Raw genomic sequence first — 16,853 nt, forward strand, 5'->3', positions numbered from 1 at the left:
TATAAGATCAAAAAAAAAATTTTAGGAATTAATTAAAACACTCAGAAGGCCAAAACGAAATAAAGCAAAACAAAGCAAAAAATACCATAAGCAAAGTCCCCCATGGCCCCAGGAAGGCCTGATGCAGAGTCAATGTGGTTGAGTGAACAGATACAAAACAAAACCAAAAAACCTGAAAAACTAAAGAAGCAACAAAACAAAAAAGAAAACACCAATCATGTGCTGGACCAGATCTTAAGAGCAAACATGGATATTGGTGAGATGGTCAATCATACAGCAATCCTGATACTGTTAGAAGTTGAGCTATTCCTAAACTTATTGAAACACAGTAAATGTGTTGCAAAAGCCAAAGGCAAACAGAACTTGTATTCTCATGGGATCCTGCCACACAGTCTTCCTTTTGTCCATATCCTGCCTTGAATAAGACTGTGTGCCACCCCAAATTTCAGTTTGTTATTAGTGACACCTCCAATCAGTTGAATAGCTGACTGTCAAGCAGTGGGAGGAATTTTGGGTTGTGCATAATGCCACTGAGAAATCTATAATTATTTAAAAATGAATATTTCATATTTTTACCTTTTATTGAAGCAAGCCAAGGCCTTAGAGGAGACATATATTTTATCCCCAGTGTAAATTGGTCAGGGAAGAAACTTATTAACTGAGTCTGCCTCCAGGAGGGAGAATATTCCAGTGCTCTGATATCTCTATCCAGGTTATAATTTTAGTTCTATCAATATAAGAATAATGAGGAAACAAAATAATACCTTTAGCAAACCTAGATGGGCTCCTCTCAAATGGGCTGGTGTTGGAGGAAATCCAGGGAGGTTGAATAATTGCCACATGCAATTTATTCACAAAAGCTTCTATAATGGCCGGATTATTTTGATTTAAGTATTAGTACCTAGTTTTGAGGACCTCAGGGATAAATGGGTAGGGCATAATGGCATTGAGAATGACCTCTTCAAAGTGAGCTATAGGAGTCTCAGTGGTAGGTCACGGTAAGCTGAATAGGAGACCCCAGTGATGTCTCGAATTTAATCAGAGCTTTCCTGAGATTGAATCAGGCCATAACTTGGTTCCATCAATATTACCTGAATATATTCCGTGTGGCTGTCCTTTATAAACATTATCTCATTCATCCTCATGTAACTCATTGAGATAAGTGTATTTGTACCTCCATTTTACAGCTGTGGAACCTAAGACTTGGAAGCAACTGGGCAAACCACAGAGCCAGTGTGGCATGAGTTGTGACTTAAAATGAAGCCCAGCCCTGCTTCAAAGCCCTTGAAGTTTACACTATGGCAAACTGCCTCTATACTATGAAGAGTCATTGATCATGTTGTGAAGGGCTGGGTTTTGTTACCATTTACCCAAGGACATACAACTGCCATGCCTGCTAGCTTTTTGGTGAACTCTGTAAAGATTCATGGAGATATCATATTTTCAATCTATAGATACACCAATCCTTTAGTACCTAATGAGGTGCAATATTTTAAAACATTTCAGTAAGAAACCTAAGAAAGATTGCCTTTTTTCAGTCTTAATATCACTGGCATAAATACCTTTTTTATATATATTTTTTATTTATTCATTTATGAGAGAGAGAGGCAGAGATAACAGGCAGAGGGAGAAGCAGGCTCCATGCAGGGAGCCCGACGCGGGATTCGATCCCAGAACTCCAGGATCAGGCCCTGGGCCAAAGGCAGGCACCAAACCACTGAGCCACCCAGGGATCCCCTTTGTATTTTTTATTGAAGTTTGATTTGCCAACATATAGTATGTTGGCATCATCCTGTGACGGGTGCTCATCCCGTCAAGTGCCCCCCTCAGTGCCCGTCACCCAGTCACCCATCCCCCCCACCCGCCTCCCCATCCACTCCCCCTTGTTCATCTCCCAGAGTTAGGAGTCTCTCATGTTTTGTCACCTTCTCTAATTTTTCCCACTCATTTTCCCTCCTTTCCCCTATAATCCCTTTCACTATTTCTTATATTCACCATATTAAGTGAAACCATATAATGATTGTCCTTCTCCAATTGACTTACTTCACTCAGCATAATAGCCTCATAAATACCTTTAATAATAGTATTGCAGCTTTTTAAAAAGCATTCCTTTCAATATGACAGTGTTCACTCCTTCTCTTGAGGACTGTGCCTCATCCACAAATCCCTCTGTAACTTCCCTTGTTTGAGCCATCAGAATGACAATGATTTGAAACCTTTCCATGTTGTTGCGGGGGCATGTGGATGTGTGATTGTGTAGGCAGTTGAATAGTGTACCCTGAATTTATAGCCACCTGGAAACTCAAAATGTGACCTTGTTTGGAAATAGGGTCTCTGCAGAAGTAATTCATTAAGATGATGTCATACTAGAGGAGGGCGGGCCATACATCCGAGAACTGGTGTCCTCATAAGAAAAGGAGGGGATTCACAGAGACATACAGAGAAGAAGCCCAGGTGAACAGAGAGGCAGAGTTTGAAGTGATTCAACTACAAGCCAAGGAATGCCAAGGATTGCTGAGAGCCATCAGAAGCTAGGCAGGGCAAGGAAGGATTCTACCCAGAACCTTCAGAGAAAGCATGGCTTTGCTTACACATTGATTTTGGACTTCTAGCCTCTAGAACTGTGAACGAATAAATAATCTCTGTCGTTTTAAGCCACCAGGTTTGTGGTAATTTGTATGACAGCCCTAAGAAACAAATACAGAGGTTTATGCTGATTTTCCTTTCTACTAGTTTTATATTAGTAGAATACATTTTAGCAATCAATACCATAAGCAAATTACATCTATAGGGAAAGTAATTAGAGTAGAACAATGTTACATTGTTTGGTTTTCCATGGAGCCTTTCATACACATGGTTCCTGAAGCTATATCACTAAGGTGCTGTATGAAAGTGAAAATGAGTGTGAACCTATTATGCCCCTTTTGGCTGTGGACTCAGAACATTAGGCACCAACAGCTATCATTATGGAAGGCACAGAAAGCCTTGAATCTGGAGAGAGAAGGTCCCACTGCTGTTGTGAAGTTCCATCCGATTTTAAACTTCCTAGGTATCCGTGATAGTCATGCTAAGGTGTCATTTCTGGTGTCATATCTAAAAGGACAAGCCCAGGGCAGCCCTGGTGGCGCAGCGGTTTAGCACTGCCTGCAGCCCAGGGTGTGATCCTGGAGACCCGGGATTGAGTCCCACGTGGGGCTCCCTGCATGGAGCCTGCTTCTCCCTCTGCCTGTGTCTCTGCCTCTCTCTCTGTGTATCTCTCATGAATAAACAAATAAAATCTTTTTTAAAAAAAACTATAAAAAATAAAAGGACAAGCCCAGAGTGAAGGCAAAAATGTACTGTCCAACTCTTAACCCCAGCAGAGAATTGACAAAATCTGAAAACATCCTCAAATTTGAAGCAAATTTAAATGAAAAAAATAAAGTATTTTGTGTGTGTGTCTTCCGATATGTTAGGGGGTAGAAAAGAATTGCTAAGAGAGACTTCCCAAAATAGAGAAGTGAGCAATGATTGATTCTGTCTGTTGGGGGTTTGGCCCTACAGGGATCCACCCTGAACTAAGGAAACAGTTCAAATCTTGAAGCTGTGCTCCTAATGGTGCAATATTTACTCCCTTACCAGTTAGAGTGTATCTAGGTGAAGGACATTTAGCAAAATCCAGAAGAGATGAGAGCCCAGTGGTGCATAAAATGAATTAACACAGCAGTCCTGAGATGACTGTCTTTGAAAGGCCTACTTCCAGGGTTGGCCCTTGGCTGGCATCTGGGAACTTGAACTTCTGCAGGGCTTCCACCATTCCTGGAAATAGTAAGGATAGCTCACTGCCTAAATTGTATAAATGCTGTGGATTATGCCAAACACTTCCCTTCCTTCTGGGAGTCTAGAATTTGGTTTATGCTAGGGTGAGGGTGCTATGTCACCAGTCCTCAATAAAAATCTTGGGCACAGAGTCTCTAACAAGCTTCCCTGATAGGCAACATTTCACATGTGTTGACACAACTCATTGCTGGGAGTAATTAAGCATGTCCTGTATGACTCCACAGGGAGAGGACCCTTGGAAGCTTGTTCCTGGTCTCCCCCAGACTTGACACCATGCACCTTTTCCCTTTGCTGATTTTGCTTTGTATCTTTTTTTTTCTCCTGGTAATGGATCTCAGCCATTACTATAACCATATGCTATGTCCTATGAGTGAGCCCTCCTCATGAATTCTTGAACTTGGGGGTGATCTTGGGGACCCTGACACACCAGCTTTTACAAAATATCATTCAATGTCTCAGTGCTTCCCTTATTCCTCATTAGCACCCTCAGATTACACAATACTGAACTCAGACTTAGCTAGGGAGAATTTGCCCACAGTATTTTGAAGAATGGACAGGTTTTATTCTTGTAATCAAGAATATAAAGAGCTGGGCAGCCCAGGTGGCTTAGTGGTTTAGCGCCACCTTCGGCCCAGGGCCTGGTCCTTGAGACCCGGGGTCAAGTCCCACATCAGGCTCCCCTCATGGAGCCTGCTTCTCCCTCTGCCTGTGTCTCTGCCTCTCTCTCTCTCTCTCTCTCTCTCTCTCTCTCAGGAATAAATAAAATCTTTAAAAAAAGAATATAAAGAGCAGTACATTTTATTTTGATGGCATATTAAGGTACTTCTTGGTCTGATTTACCTTTCTTTTGATGGCTGAAACAGGACCAACTTGTGAGGGTATTTTTTTTTTCATTCTTTGAAGATCTAAAATATGTTTACTTGCAAATTTTAAACATTGCTTTCTATCCTTCTGTTCCTGAATACATGAAACTTGGTCTTGCCTTAAGCTTTTGTGCCAGCAGTTCCTTCTGTCTGCAATGCTTTCCCCACAGGTTTGCATACCTGCTTCTGTCTTTTCAGTCAGTTCCCAAATGTCATCTCCTCAGAGAGGCCCTTCCTGACCACCCTAACTACAGTAACCCCCACCCCACCCACACATCACCCTGCTTTTGCTTCATCATAGCACTTACGCCAACCTGCTATTCTCATCATGCTTTATTTATTGGTTTAGTGCAAGCCTCCTCCCACTAAAATATAATTTCCACCCAAACAGAGATTTTGTTTGATTTGATCATTTTATTCTCAGTGCTAAAACAATTCCTGGAAGAAAAACTAGGCATTCAATAAATATTTTTGAATAAATGAATAATTAAGTCATTTGCTTAATAATTAACACTTTGGAAATTGCACTTAACAGCTTTTAGGAGACTAGCCCAGTTTTGCCTTTTTTTTCTTTTTGTTTCCACATTCACTGTATTCCCCCCTTAGGTTCTTCTTTCACCAATGGGCACTTTTTTTTTATTCCACCAGGCCCCCAAAGTAGCCGGACAGGCAGATGGAGAAGCAATGCCATCAATCAGTGTCAGGTGTGCACTATTCTCTTGATTTGAAAAGGCCAGCACTGTCATTTAAACATCATCCAATCTCTTTGCATCTTACAAAGTTTAACTTCCAGGAAAAGCAAGGAGGCAATTGCTATGGATTGTATGGTACATATTGGCAGGGTAGATGTCATTAAGATTCACTTCTTCGCTTCTCCTGTTCAATTGCTTCTGTGAAAGGCAGTGGATTTCTCTTGTCTTCTTCAATTTAGATTTATTGAATTTCTGAATCTCAGCCATATCTGGTTTGTCAGATATTTTGGCAGATTAAGCAGCAATGAGGTACACAAAAGAAAGTCTGCTTCTGCAGTAGCTAGTATGCCCACCTTTCTGACATCCCCATTTACCATTTTAGCCTTTTCTGTTATTGCACTATCCTTATTCTCCTTGGACTCTAAGTATTTCCTTCTCCCCCTCCCTCACTGCACCTCAAGGTTCAGCCTTCTCCAATTCTCCCACAAGGAAATTCAGGAGCTCATTTTCTACCACTGAGCTTACAGTTCTGTTTATCCAGCTCTCAACTTCACCCAAGGTCTATCTCCAGTGGCTGGTGGACGTTTGTTTTGGAGCTTCAACCTCCAATATGTCTAACACCTAATCTAGCACCTTGTCTCCAAAGCAGAAACTCCTTTCACTTTTCTGCTTCTGCTAACATATCCATATATTTTAAGAATAACAAATCTGAAATTATTTTGCATCCACTATCACTGTACCCTTCACAATCAGTTATCATGACACCATATAAATATTTTATTAGCTGTCCCTTCTTTAGCATTCCCTTCACTCACACATTAGCATAGATTAACAGCACAACACCCCAGGATTACTACACAGCCTTCTCATTCAGGATTTCACAAAGCCACCCAGGAAACAGAACCATTTGAGGAACTTGTTAAAGTATAATTTCCTCAAAACTATCTGAGCTCTCATTGCTGAATTAGAATTTCTGATTGTGGGGCCCAGAATTCTGCATTTTTCTGCATTGGGATACACCTCTTGTAAGGACCACCACTTGATATCTAATACATTCACATGCACTGGAGAGTATAAATTGGACCGTAAGGATCAGAACACCCTCATTTTATAGAAAAGGAAACTAAGATCCAGGGAAGTTTGCACCTATGAATCACAGTCTCAAGCCTTTTGATTTTCAAGCCATGCCTAACTGATAGCCTTTTCAAGGCCTGTGTGGGGCATCTAGGTGGCTCAGTCGGTTGAGCTTCTGATTCTTATCTTTTCCGCTTAGGTCATGACCTCAGAGTTTTGAGATGGAGCCCTGTGTCAGGCTCAGTGCTCAGTGAGGAGTCTTGGAATCTGCTTGAGATCCTCTCCCTCTGCCCCTCCCTCTTTACCCCCCTCAAATAAATAAATAAGTCTTAAAAAATTTTTAAAAAGAGAAAGGTCTGCATGTTAGGTTTGGCCTTTGGGTGTGATCTGGGAACTTTGATTTGAGGAAGGTTCCAGGACTGATGAGAGTTGCTCACTATGACTAATTTTTTTAAAATTTTACAAACAGTATGGTTTAAAGTAAATATCCGCTTTCCTTCTGAGAGTCTGGATTTGGGTATGTGTCAAACAGAGGATGCTATGTGACACCAGCCCTCAATAAAAACCCTGAGTACTGAATCTCTAAGGAGCTTCCCTGGTTGGCAACATTTCACACGTGTTATCATAACTCATTACTAAGGGAATTAAACATGTCCTGAGTGTCTCCACTGGGAAAGGACTCTTGGAATTTTACACCTGGTTTCCCTTGGATTTTGCTACATGTGCCTTTTCCCTTCATCGATTGTGCTTGGTATACTTTCACTGTAGTAAATCATAGCTGTGAGTATTATGACTATATGCTGAGTCCATGAATCCTCCTAGTGAATCATCAAACATGGCAGTGCAAGCTGATGTTTTCCATAATGTATTTCACTGCCCCTCTTGTGGGCTATATATAAAAGGTAGTGCGGGTAATCAAAGCAGCATGGCCTTTTAAAAAAATGATCTAAATGCCGACTTAGCTGCTAAGCTCCATTACTTTTCTGAGTCATGGTTTTGTCATCTATAAAACTGGCCAGTAATATGTAATTTTTAAGGTTTTTACAAAGATTTAGAGATAATTGTACAAGAAATCCACCCTTTAGGGAGGAGCTATTATTTTTATTCAATGTTTTGGATAAAATGGAATGATCAGAATGAATTCTGTGGATCCACTTTATGTATCCATATATCCATGTAGCAATGGAACTAATTATATAGAGCAAAAGATTCCAATTATGTTGGAACTTGTGAGCAGATTGTTTTTCTCAGAATCTATGTAGAGCTCCTTTAATAAGGACTTGCAGTGGGAATTGAGTGGAGAGCAAGCACAGCAAAGAACATGTTTATTTTCATTCTTAGCTTTCAACCCATGCTTCATTATTTGTCTCTTACTTTTGGGGTCCTGATTTCTGGGTCCTGACCTCTTTCTGGCTGCCAATCTGTACCTCTTAACTCTTTATTGGATACTCAGCTATTCCTCTAACTTTATCCTTTTCCAACCACTACTTTACACATGATTTATTCACCATCGTTCACTTGGTTCTATATGGAAGATCCCCACTGAAACTTCTCGCCTGGATGTACCCCTGGCTTCCTCCCTTAACCAGCTTTAATATTTGCTTTTGAATAAAGTTTAGTTCACTTTTGTGGAAGCAGAATTATTAGAAAAATGTAATCCCAGTCAGTGGCAGCATAGTTGGAAAAAAAACTCATTTATGTTTATTTATTCTTTTAGTTCCGTGTTTCCAGAACATGAACACAACATTTCCAAATACTAACATTGTCCCATCTGAAATAATGTCACTAAAAGGCTTAAAGATGATTTATTTCAAAACTCTTTAGCAATTCAAATTGGGTAGATTCTTTAGTATATACTAGGGCAGCTGCCATAAATAGTGTCATAAGGAGTTACTTATGGCATATCATTTTCAGAAAAAAGTCATTAGTCTTTGATATCAAGGGTGAAATATTTAAACAAAGACATTTGCTTTGTATTTCTCAACCAAACACGATATAATGGTGACAGCATTGCTTGGGGAATTAGGGAGCCTATGTTTCAGTCTTTATGGTATAATGGTTAAGAGGCTTTTCCTACCTTGACTTTTATCTGAGTAGGGGTGAGATACTAGTACTTGCCAATAGACTATGAGTGGAAGTGATTATGTCACTTCTCTGCTAAGGTGAGTTTGAAGCAAGTATCCCAAACTCATATTCTCTTCCCATAGCTTCTGGCTGGATGTTAACTAACACCCAGGACAGTCTTGGAGGCTACACACTGAGAATGCTAGAGCCATCCTCATCCAGAATCCCTGAAGAGCCACATAAATAATTAAGCCTTCCTTCTTACCCATTAGGAATATCCACACTATGTTAGCCACTGGCATTTTGAGATTTTATCTTATAGTAGCTAGTACATTCCTAATTAAGTTGTTTCACCTCTTTATGCCAATCTATTTGGATTGTTATAGGATTGTTATAGGATTAAATGACTTAGAACAATGCCTAACATACAATAAATGCTCAATAAATTAATATTATTACCTTAATATCATTATTAATATTATAATGATTATTAACTACTCAATATTATTAATATTATACTTAATATTATTACCTACTCTGTTGCTAACTAGTTATGTGTCATTGAACATGTCGGTTTCCGTGGACATCTGTTTCTTCAACTGTCAAATATGAATTACACCTGATGCATTCTAAGTTTCCCTAAGTTCGACATTTTGTAATCGGAAACCTCTTCAAATTGCTAAGATGATGTGGGGAGAAGCATTCAGAACATCAGGTAAAGAGAGAAAGGAGGAAACAGAACAGTATAAAGGATGCTGAGAGGACAAAAACCTTATTTAAAGAGAAGCATATTTTCTTTTTGAAATTCATCAATTCTGAAATAAACTTTGAAGAGAAAAAGATTTACAAACCGGGCTGTGTCCATGAGACTTTCATTCACACCCAAATGAATATCTTGTGTGGTAAGAAAACAAGGGTGTCCTCCCAGAAGAGCAAAACCTACAAGCAAAGAAAAAGGAAAAAATAGCATTTTGAAAAAAAAGAACTGAAGTAGAAAACAAAATTATGAGGAATTGGCACCATCTCAATGGAAAAGTCAATCTTACTGAAGCTCTCTAATGTCTCTGGTAGGGAATTCCCAGGTAAAGCAACATGAGAAACTGAGACAGGTAGATGAAGTTTTCTGTAAAAGCACTCAACTATCCTTCAGATGTGTGCCCATTTCTCTACTTTATTGTTCAGAACCTGGCAATAATGGGGCACTGTTCACTTTTGGAAGCCATGCCTGGTTTTGGTTCTTTAAAATATATAATGATTTTCATCCCCCAAAAATGGAAAAATAAACTGTAATATAGGATATCATGGATTACAATGGAACACTACTCAGTAATAAAAAGGAAGGAACTACTAATACATACAACATGGATGAATCCCACAAACATTATTGCTAGATGAAAGAAGCTAGATACAAAAGAGTAGATAATGTATAATTCCATTTATATGAAGTTGTGTAACAGGAAAAACTACCATAGAGTGGCAGAAAATAAAAGAGCAGTTGCTTCTGGAGAGGACGATTGGCTGGGGAGGAGCATTGGTGAACTTTCTAGGGTAATGGGAATGTTTTATTTATTTATATATATTTTTAAAGATTTTATTTATTTATTCATCAAAGAGTCAGAGACATAGGCAGAGGGAGAAGCAAGCTTCCTGCTTGGACTTGATCCTAGGACCCCAGGATCATGACCTGAGCCAAAGGCAGATGCTCAACCACTGAGCCACCCAGGCACCCCAATGAGAATGTTTTATACCTTGATAGAGTTTGTAGGTCAAAAAAATAGAAAAAGTAAGTAGTTCTTTCTGAAATGGAATGAAATAACTGTATTCTACTTATATTATTCAAGAGTGTTCTCTTAAATATGTCCAGACCAAATGGATTTTACCTAGAGGGTACTGTGTTCTGACTCTAGCAATGACTATTCATGGAGCACTACCATGGGCGGGCCCTTTATAAACATTCTTCCATTGAAACCTTTATTCTAACAAAAGCACAGTAGTATTACCATAAGAACTGTATAGACAAACATTCTGAGAGTCAAGAGTTTAAACCTTGTTCAAGATTGTTTTTAAGAGATGCCGGGCAAGATGGAGGAGGAGTAGGGTCCCCAAGTCACCTGTCCCCGCCCCCCAACTTACCTAGATAACTTTCAAATCCTGAACACCTACGAATTCAACCTGAGATTTAAAGAGAGAATAGCGAGAACGCTACAGAGAGAAGGATTTTCTCTTCTAACAAGGTAGGAAGGCAGAAAAAAATTAAAAGTATACAGTGGGGGAGGGCCCCCGCGAGGAGCCGGACAAAGGGGGCAGCGAGAGTCTCTGGGAGGGGAAAGCCTAGCCCCGGAGAAGCGGGAACTTTAACAATCGGCCCAGATTCTTCCCGGAGGGAAAAGTGCTCACAGGGAACTCGGGCAGGATCCCAGGAGGGGCAGTGGAGCCTCCAGGTTCCCAGGGTCACTAACAGGAGGTGCACCCAGGGGAGAGCACCCCACACACCGCGGGCCGAGCTTGGTAAAGGGCTGGAGCACAAGCCTGGCGGGGCCTCGGGGAAAAGCCAGTCGGTCAGGCGGCAGCTCCAGGAGGAGGGGGCTGCGCCTGCTGCCTTGGGGATCCAGGGGCTGGGAGCGCGATTCCAGAAGCGCAGGCCCCGGATCCCAGGGCGCCGGGGGACACAGCCCAGGATCCTGCACTCCACCCAGGACAGGCGGAGGCGGGGAGGGCCCAGGACAGCGAGGACGCTCCTGCTGCCAGGTGCCCCCGAACTGTGCAGATCAGCGCCACCCGCCCCGGGAGCATCCAGGCCAGTGCGGAGGGGAGCTGCAGTAGTTACTGCGGGAGCTGACTCTAGGGCTGGGGAGCTGGCTGCCGCCAGTGGTGGTGTTCCTCCTGGTGTCACCTCCTGCCTGGGGCGGGGCGGGGCCGCCAGGGAACAGAGGCCTCATGGGGTCAACGGCTCCCACTGAGCCCAGCACGTGGTGGGGGGCGGGACAGCTCCCCCAGGTGCACACACCTGAGAGCACAGCAGGCCCCTCCCCCCAGAAGACCCACTGGAAGAACAGCAGAAGAGCAAGTTCTTGACCAAGCAGTGCTGGAAAGTTCCAGGGGAAGTGGAAGGATTTACAGTATATAGAACCAGAGGGTACCCCTCCTTCCCCCCCCCCCTTTTCCGGTACAACTCATTTTTGTATGACTAAAAATTTCCAATATTTTTTCTCTTTCTCCACCTTAACTACAATATTTTACCAGCTCTTCATTTTTAAGTTTCTTCCTTTTTGACTTTCATATTTCTACAACTACATGTCTTAGATATATTTTCCACTTCTAGATTCCCTTCGACATACTCAATTTAATTTTGGGAGATATACAAGGTAGGATTCTTTGTTTTGTGGTTTTTGGTTTTTCTGCCTCATTTTGTTCTACAACGGCGGAAGTTAATACCTTCTAAAACGTGACCAGCATGCACCCAGAACCAACTGGAATACTGTACTGGTTCATTCTATGAGATTATATTCTCTCTTCATTCCCATTCTGCCCCCCTCTTTTTTTCTAAGATTTTTTTTATTTATTCATGAGAGGAACAGAGAGAGAGAGAGAGAGAGAGAGAGAGGCAGAGACACAGGCAGAGGGAGAAGCAGGCTCCATGCGGGAAGCCTGATGTGGGACTCAATCCTGTGTCTCCAGAATCAGGCCCTGGGCTGAAGGAGGCGCTAAACCGCTGGGCCACCCAGGCTGCCTTGCCCCCCTCTTTTAACTTGTATATGTTTTGGTGGTCAGTGGTGGGGCTTTCTATGAGTATTGCTGGTTTATATAAATTTGAGATTGAGCATCTTCTAATATACAGAACAAAATACACTCAGAACCAAGAGGATCATCCTTTAGGACCCCTCAAGTAGACTACATTCTCTTTCCACTGCCACTTCTCCACCACCACCATCCCTCAGTCCCTCTTCCCCCCCTTTTTTCCTTTTTCCTCTTTATTTTTTCCCTTTAATTCATTTTCTTTTTTCTTCTTTGGGGTTTTTGGCTGTTTGTTTACTACTTTGTTTTCAAACATGTTTTTCATTTTAGTGGTACTTTTGTTTTATTTTGTTCTGATCTTTTTCATTTTCTGGTCTCTGACCTTGCCAGAATCATCTAGGGTAGAATCTGCTTAGGTTGTGGTTGATATTTTTGGCTCAGCCTGCTCATACAGCCACTCTTTACTGAACAAAATGACTAGAAGGAAGAATTCACCACAAAAGAAAGAATCAGAAACAGTACTCTCTGCCACAGAGTTACAGAATATGGATTTCAATTTGATGTCAGAAAGCCAATTCAGAAGCACAATCATAAAACTACTGGTGGCTCTGGAAAAAAGCATAAAGGACTCTAGAGACTTTGTTATGGCAGAATTGAGATCTAATCAGGCTGAAATTAAAAATAAATGAGATGCAATCCAAACTGGAGGTCCTAACTGCTAGGGTTAATGAGGTAGAAGAAAGAGTGGGTGACATAGAAGACAAGTTGATGGTAAGGAAGGAAGCTGAGGAAAAAAGAGAAAAACAAAAGATCATGAGGAAAGGTTAAGGGAAATAAAAGGTACCCTCAGAAGGAAGAGTCTACATATAATTGGGGTTTGAGAAGATGCCGAGAAGGAGAGAGGGCCAGAAAGTATTCTTCTTTCTGAAGAACTTCCCTAATTTGGGGAGGGAAACAGGCATTCAGATCCAGGAGATAGAGCCCACACATACAAAACAAAAAAACAACAAAACAATAAAAACCGTTCAATACCACGACATTTAATAGTGAAACTTCCAAATTCCAAAGATAAAGAGAAAATCCTTAAAGCAGCAAGAGACAAAAGATTCTTAAGTTATATGGGGAAAAATATCAGATTAACAACAGACCTCTCCACAGAGACCTGGCAGGCCAGAAAGGTCTGACATGATATATTCAGTGCCCTAAATGAGAAGAACATGCAGCCTAGAATACTATATCTAGCAAGGATCTCATTCAGAATAGAAGGAGAGAGTAAAGAGCTTCATGATAGGCAGAAACTGAAAGAATATGTGACCACCAAATCGGCTCGCCAAAAATATTAAGGAGGACTCTGTAAAAGAAAGAGGAAGCACAAAGAAATAATTGACAGAAATAGGGACTGAATAGGTATTATGATGACACTAAATTCATATCTTTCAAAAGTTACTCTGAATGTGAATGGGCTAAATGATCCCATCAAAAGACACAGGTTATCAGACTGGATAAAAAAGCAAGACCATCTATTTGCTGTCTACAAGGACTCATTTTAGATGTAAGGACACCTCTAGCCTGAAAATGAAAGGGTGGAGAACTATTTACCATTGAAATGGTCCTCAAAAGGAAGCAGGAGTAGCCATCCTCATATCAGATAAATTAAAGTTTATCCCAAAGACTGTAGTAAGAGATGAAGAGGGACACTATACCATACTTAAAGGGTCTATCCAACAAGAAGACCTAATGATCATGAATATCTATGCCCCTAATGTGGGAGTTGCCAAGTATATCAATCAATTAATAACTAAAGCAAAGAGATATGTAGTTAATAATACACTAATAGTAGGAGACTTCAACATGAAACTTTCTGCAAATGACAGATTTTCTAAGCAGAACATCACCAAAGAAACAAGGGCCTTAAATGACACACTGGACCAGATGGAGTTCACAGATATTTACAGAACTTTACATCTAAATGCAACTGAATACACATTCTTCTCAAGTGTAAATGGAACTTTCTCCAGAACCACATACTGGATCACAAATCAGGTCTCAACCAATACCAAAAGATTGGGATTGTCCCCTGCATATTTTCAGACCACAATGCTATGAAACTAGAACTCACTCACAAGAAGAAATTTGGAAGAAACTCAATCACATGGAGGTTAAAGAGCATCCTACTAAAAGATGAATGGGTAAACCAGGAAATTAGAGAAGAATTAAAAAGATTCATGGAAACTAATGAAAATGAAGATACAATCACTCAAAATCTTTGGGATACAGCAAAAGCAGTCCTTAGAGGGAAATACATCGCAATACAAGCATCCCTCAAAAAATTGGAAAAAATTCAAATACACAAGCTAACCTTGCACCTAAAGGAACTGGAGAAAAAACAGCAAATAAAACGTACTCTAAGCAGAAAAAAAGAGAAATAATAAAGATTCGAGCAGAACTCAATGAAATAGAGACCACAAGAACTGTAGAACAGATCAACAAAACCAGGAGTTGGTTCTTTGAAAGAATTAATAAGACAGATGAACACTAGCCAGAATTATTAAAAAGAAAAAAGATTCAAATTAATAAAATCATAAATGAAAAAGGAGAGATCACAACCAATACTAAGGAAATACAAACAATTTTAAAAACGTATTATGAGCAGCTATATGCCAACAAATTAGGCAATCTAGAAGAAATGGATGCATTTCTGGAAACCCACAAACTACCAAAACTGGAACAGGAAAAAAAAGAAAACCTGAACAGGACAATAACCAGGGAGGAAATTGAAGCAGTTGTCAAAAACCTCCCAAGACACAAAAGTCCAGGACCAGATGGCTTCTCAGGGGAATTCTATCAAATGTTTAAGGAAGAAATAATATCTATTCTACTTAAGTGTTCCAGTAGATAGAAAGGGATGGAATACTTCCAAACTGGTTTTATGAGGCCAGCATTACCTTGATTCCAGAACCAAAGATCCCACCAAAAAGGAGCATTATAGACCAATATCCCCGATGAACACGGATGCAAAAATTCTCAACAAGATACTAACCAATAGGATCCAACAGTACATTAAGAAGATTATTCACCATGACAAAGTGGGATTTATCCCCGGGATGCAAGGATGGTTCAACACTCGTAAAACAATCAACATAATAGATCACATCAACAAGAGAAAAAACAAGAACCATATGATCCTCTCAATAGATGCAGAGAAAGCATTTGACAAAATACAGCATCCATTCCTGATCAAAACCCCTGAGAATATGGGGATACAGGGAACATTCATCAATATCTTAAAAGCTATCTATGAAAAGCCCACAGTGAGTATCATTCTCAATGGGGAAAAACTGAGAGCCTTTCCCCTAAGATCAGGAACACAACAGGGATGTCCACTCTCACCACTGCTATTCAACAAAGTACTAAAAGTCCTAGTCTCAGCAATCAGGCAACAAAAAGAAATAAAAGGCATTCCAATTGGCAAAGAAGAAGTCAAACTCTCCGTCTTCGCAGATGACATGATGCTGTATATAGAAAACCCAAAAGACTCTACCCCATGATGGCTAGAACTCATACAGCAGTTCAGTAATGTGGCAGGATACAAACTCAATGCCAAGAAATCAGTGGCATTTCTCTACTGAGAATGAAGAAAGAGAAATTAAGGAGTCAATCCCATTTACAATTGCACCCAAAGGCATAAGATACCTAGGAATAAACCTAACCAAAGAGGTAAAGGATCTATACCCTAAAAGCTACAGAACGCTTCTGAAAGAAATTGGGGAAGACACAAAGAGATGAAAAAATATTCCATGCTCATCGATTGGAAGAATTAATATTGTGAAAATGTCAATGCTACCCAGGGCAATATGTTCAATGCAATCCCTATCAAAATACGATGGACTTTCTTCAGAGAGTTGGAACAAATCATCTTAAGATTTGTGTGGAATCAGAAAAGACCCTGAATAGCCAGGGGAATATTAAAAAAGAAAACCAGAGCCAGAGGCATCACAATGTCGTATTTCAAATTATACTACAAAGCTGGTATCATCAAGACACTGTGGTACTGGCACAAAAAGCAGACACATAGATCAATGGAACAGAATAGAGAACCGAGAAATGGGCCCTCAACTCTATGGTCAACTAATATTCAACAAAGCAGGAAAGACTGGAAAAAGGACACAGTCTCTTCAATAAATGGTGCTGGGAAAATTGGACAGCCACGTGCAGAAGAATGACACTGGACCATTCTCTTACACCATACACGAAGATAAACTCAAAATGGATAGAAGATCTAAATGTGAAATGAGAATCCATCAAAATCCTAGAGGAGAACACAGGCAACACCCTTTCTGAACTTGGCCACAGCAACTTCTTGCAAGATACATCAATGAAGGCAAGGGAAACAAAAGCAAAAATGAACAATTGGGGGAATTAATCAACATAAAAAGCTTCTGCACAGCAAAAGAAACAGTCAAAAAAACTAAAAGACAACCTACAGAATGGGAGAAGATATTTGCAAATGACCTATCAGATAAAGGGCTAGTGTCCAAGATCTATAGAGAACTTATTAAACTCAACAGCAAAGACACAAACAATCCAATCATGAAATGGGCAAAAG

General features: G+C 40.4%; 1 protein-coding gene and 1 pseudogene across 1 annotated transcript in view; both read right to left on the bottom strand.

The window, feature by feature from the left end:
- OTC (ornithine transcarbamylase) overlaps window positions 1–16,853 on the bottom strand; it is a 69,364-nt gene that overhangs the window by 29,612 nt on the left and 22,899 nt on the right. The window contains exon 4 of the mRNA XM_077889480.1: window positions 9,364–9,451. Coding sequence (XP_077745606.1) covers window positions 9,364–9,451 — 88 coding nt within the window. The remainder of the gene's footprint in view (window positions 1–9,363; window positions 9,452–16,853) is intronic.
- LOC144308267 (thymosin beta-4-like) lies at window positions 5,535–5,656 on the bottom strand (annotated as a pseudogene).

This window comes from Canis aureus, chromosome X (genome assembly GCF_053574225.1).
Source record: "Canis aureus isolate CA01 chromosome X, VMU_Caureus_v.1.0, whole genome shotgun sequence".
Lineage (NCBI taxonomy): Eukaryota > Metazoa > Chordata > Mammalia > Carnivora > Canidae > Canis > Canis aureus.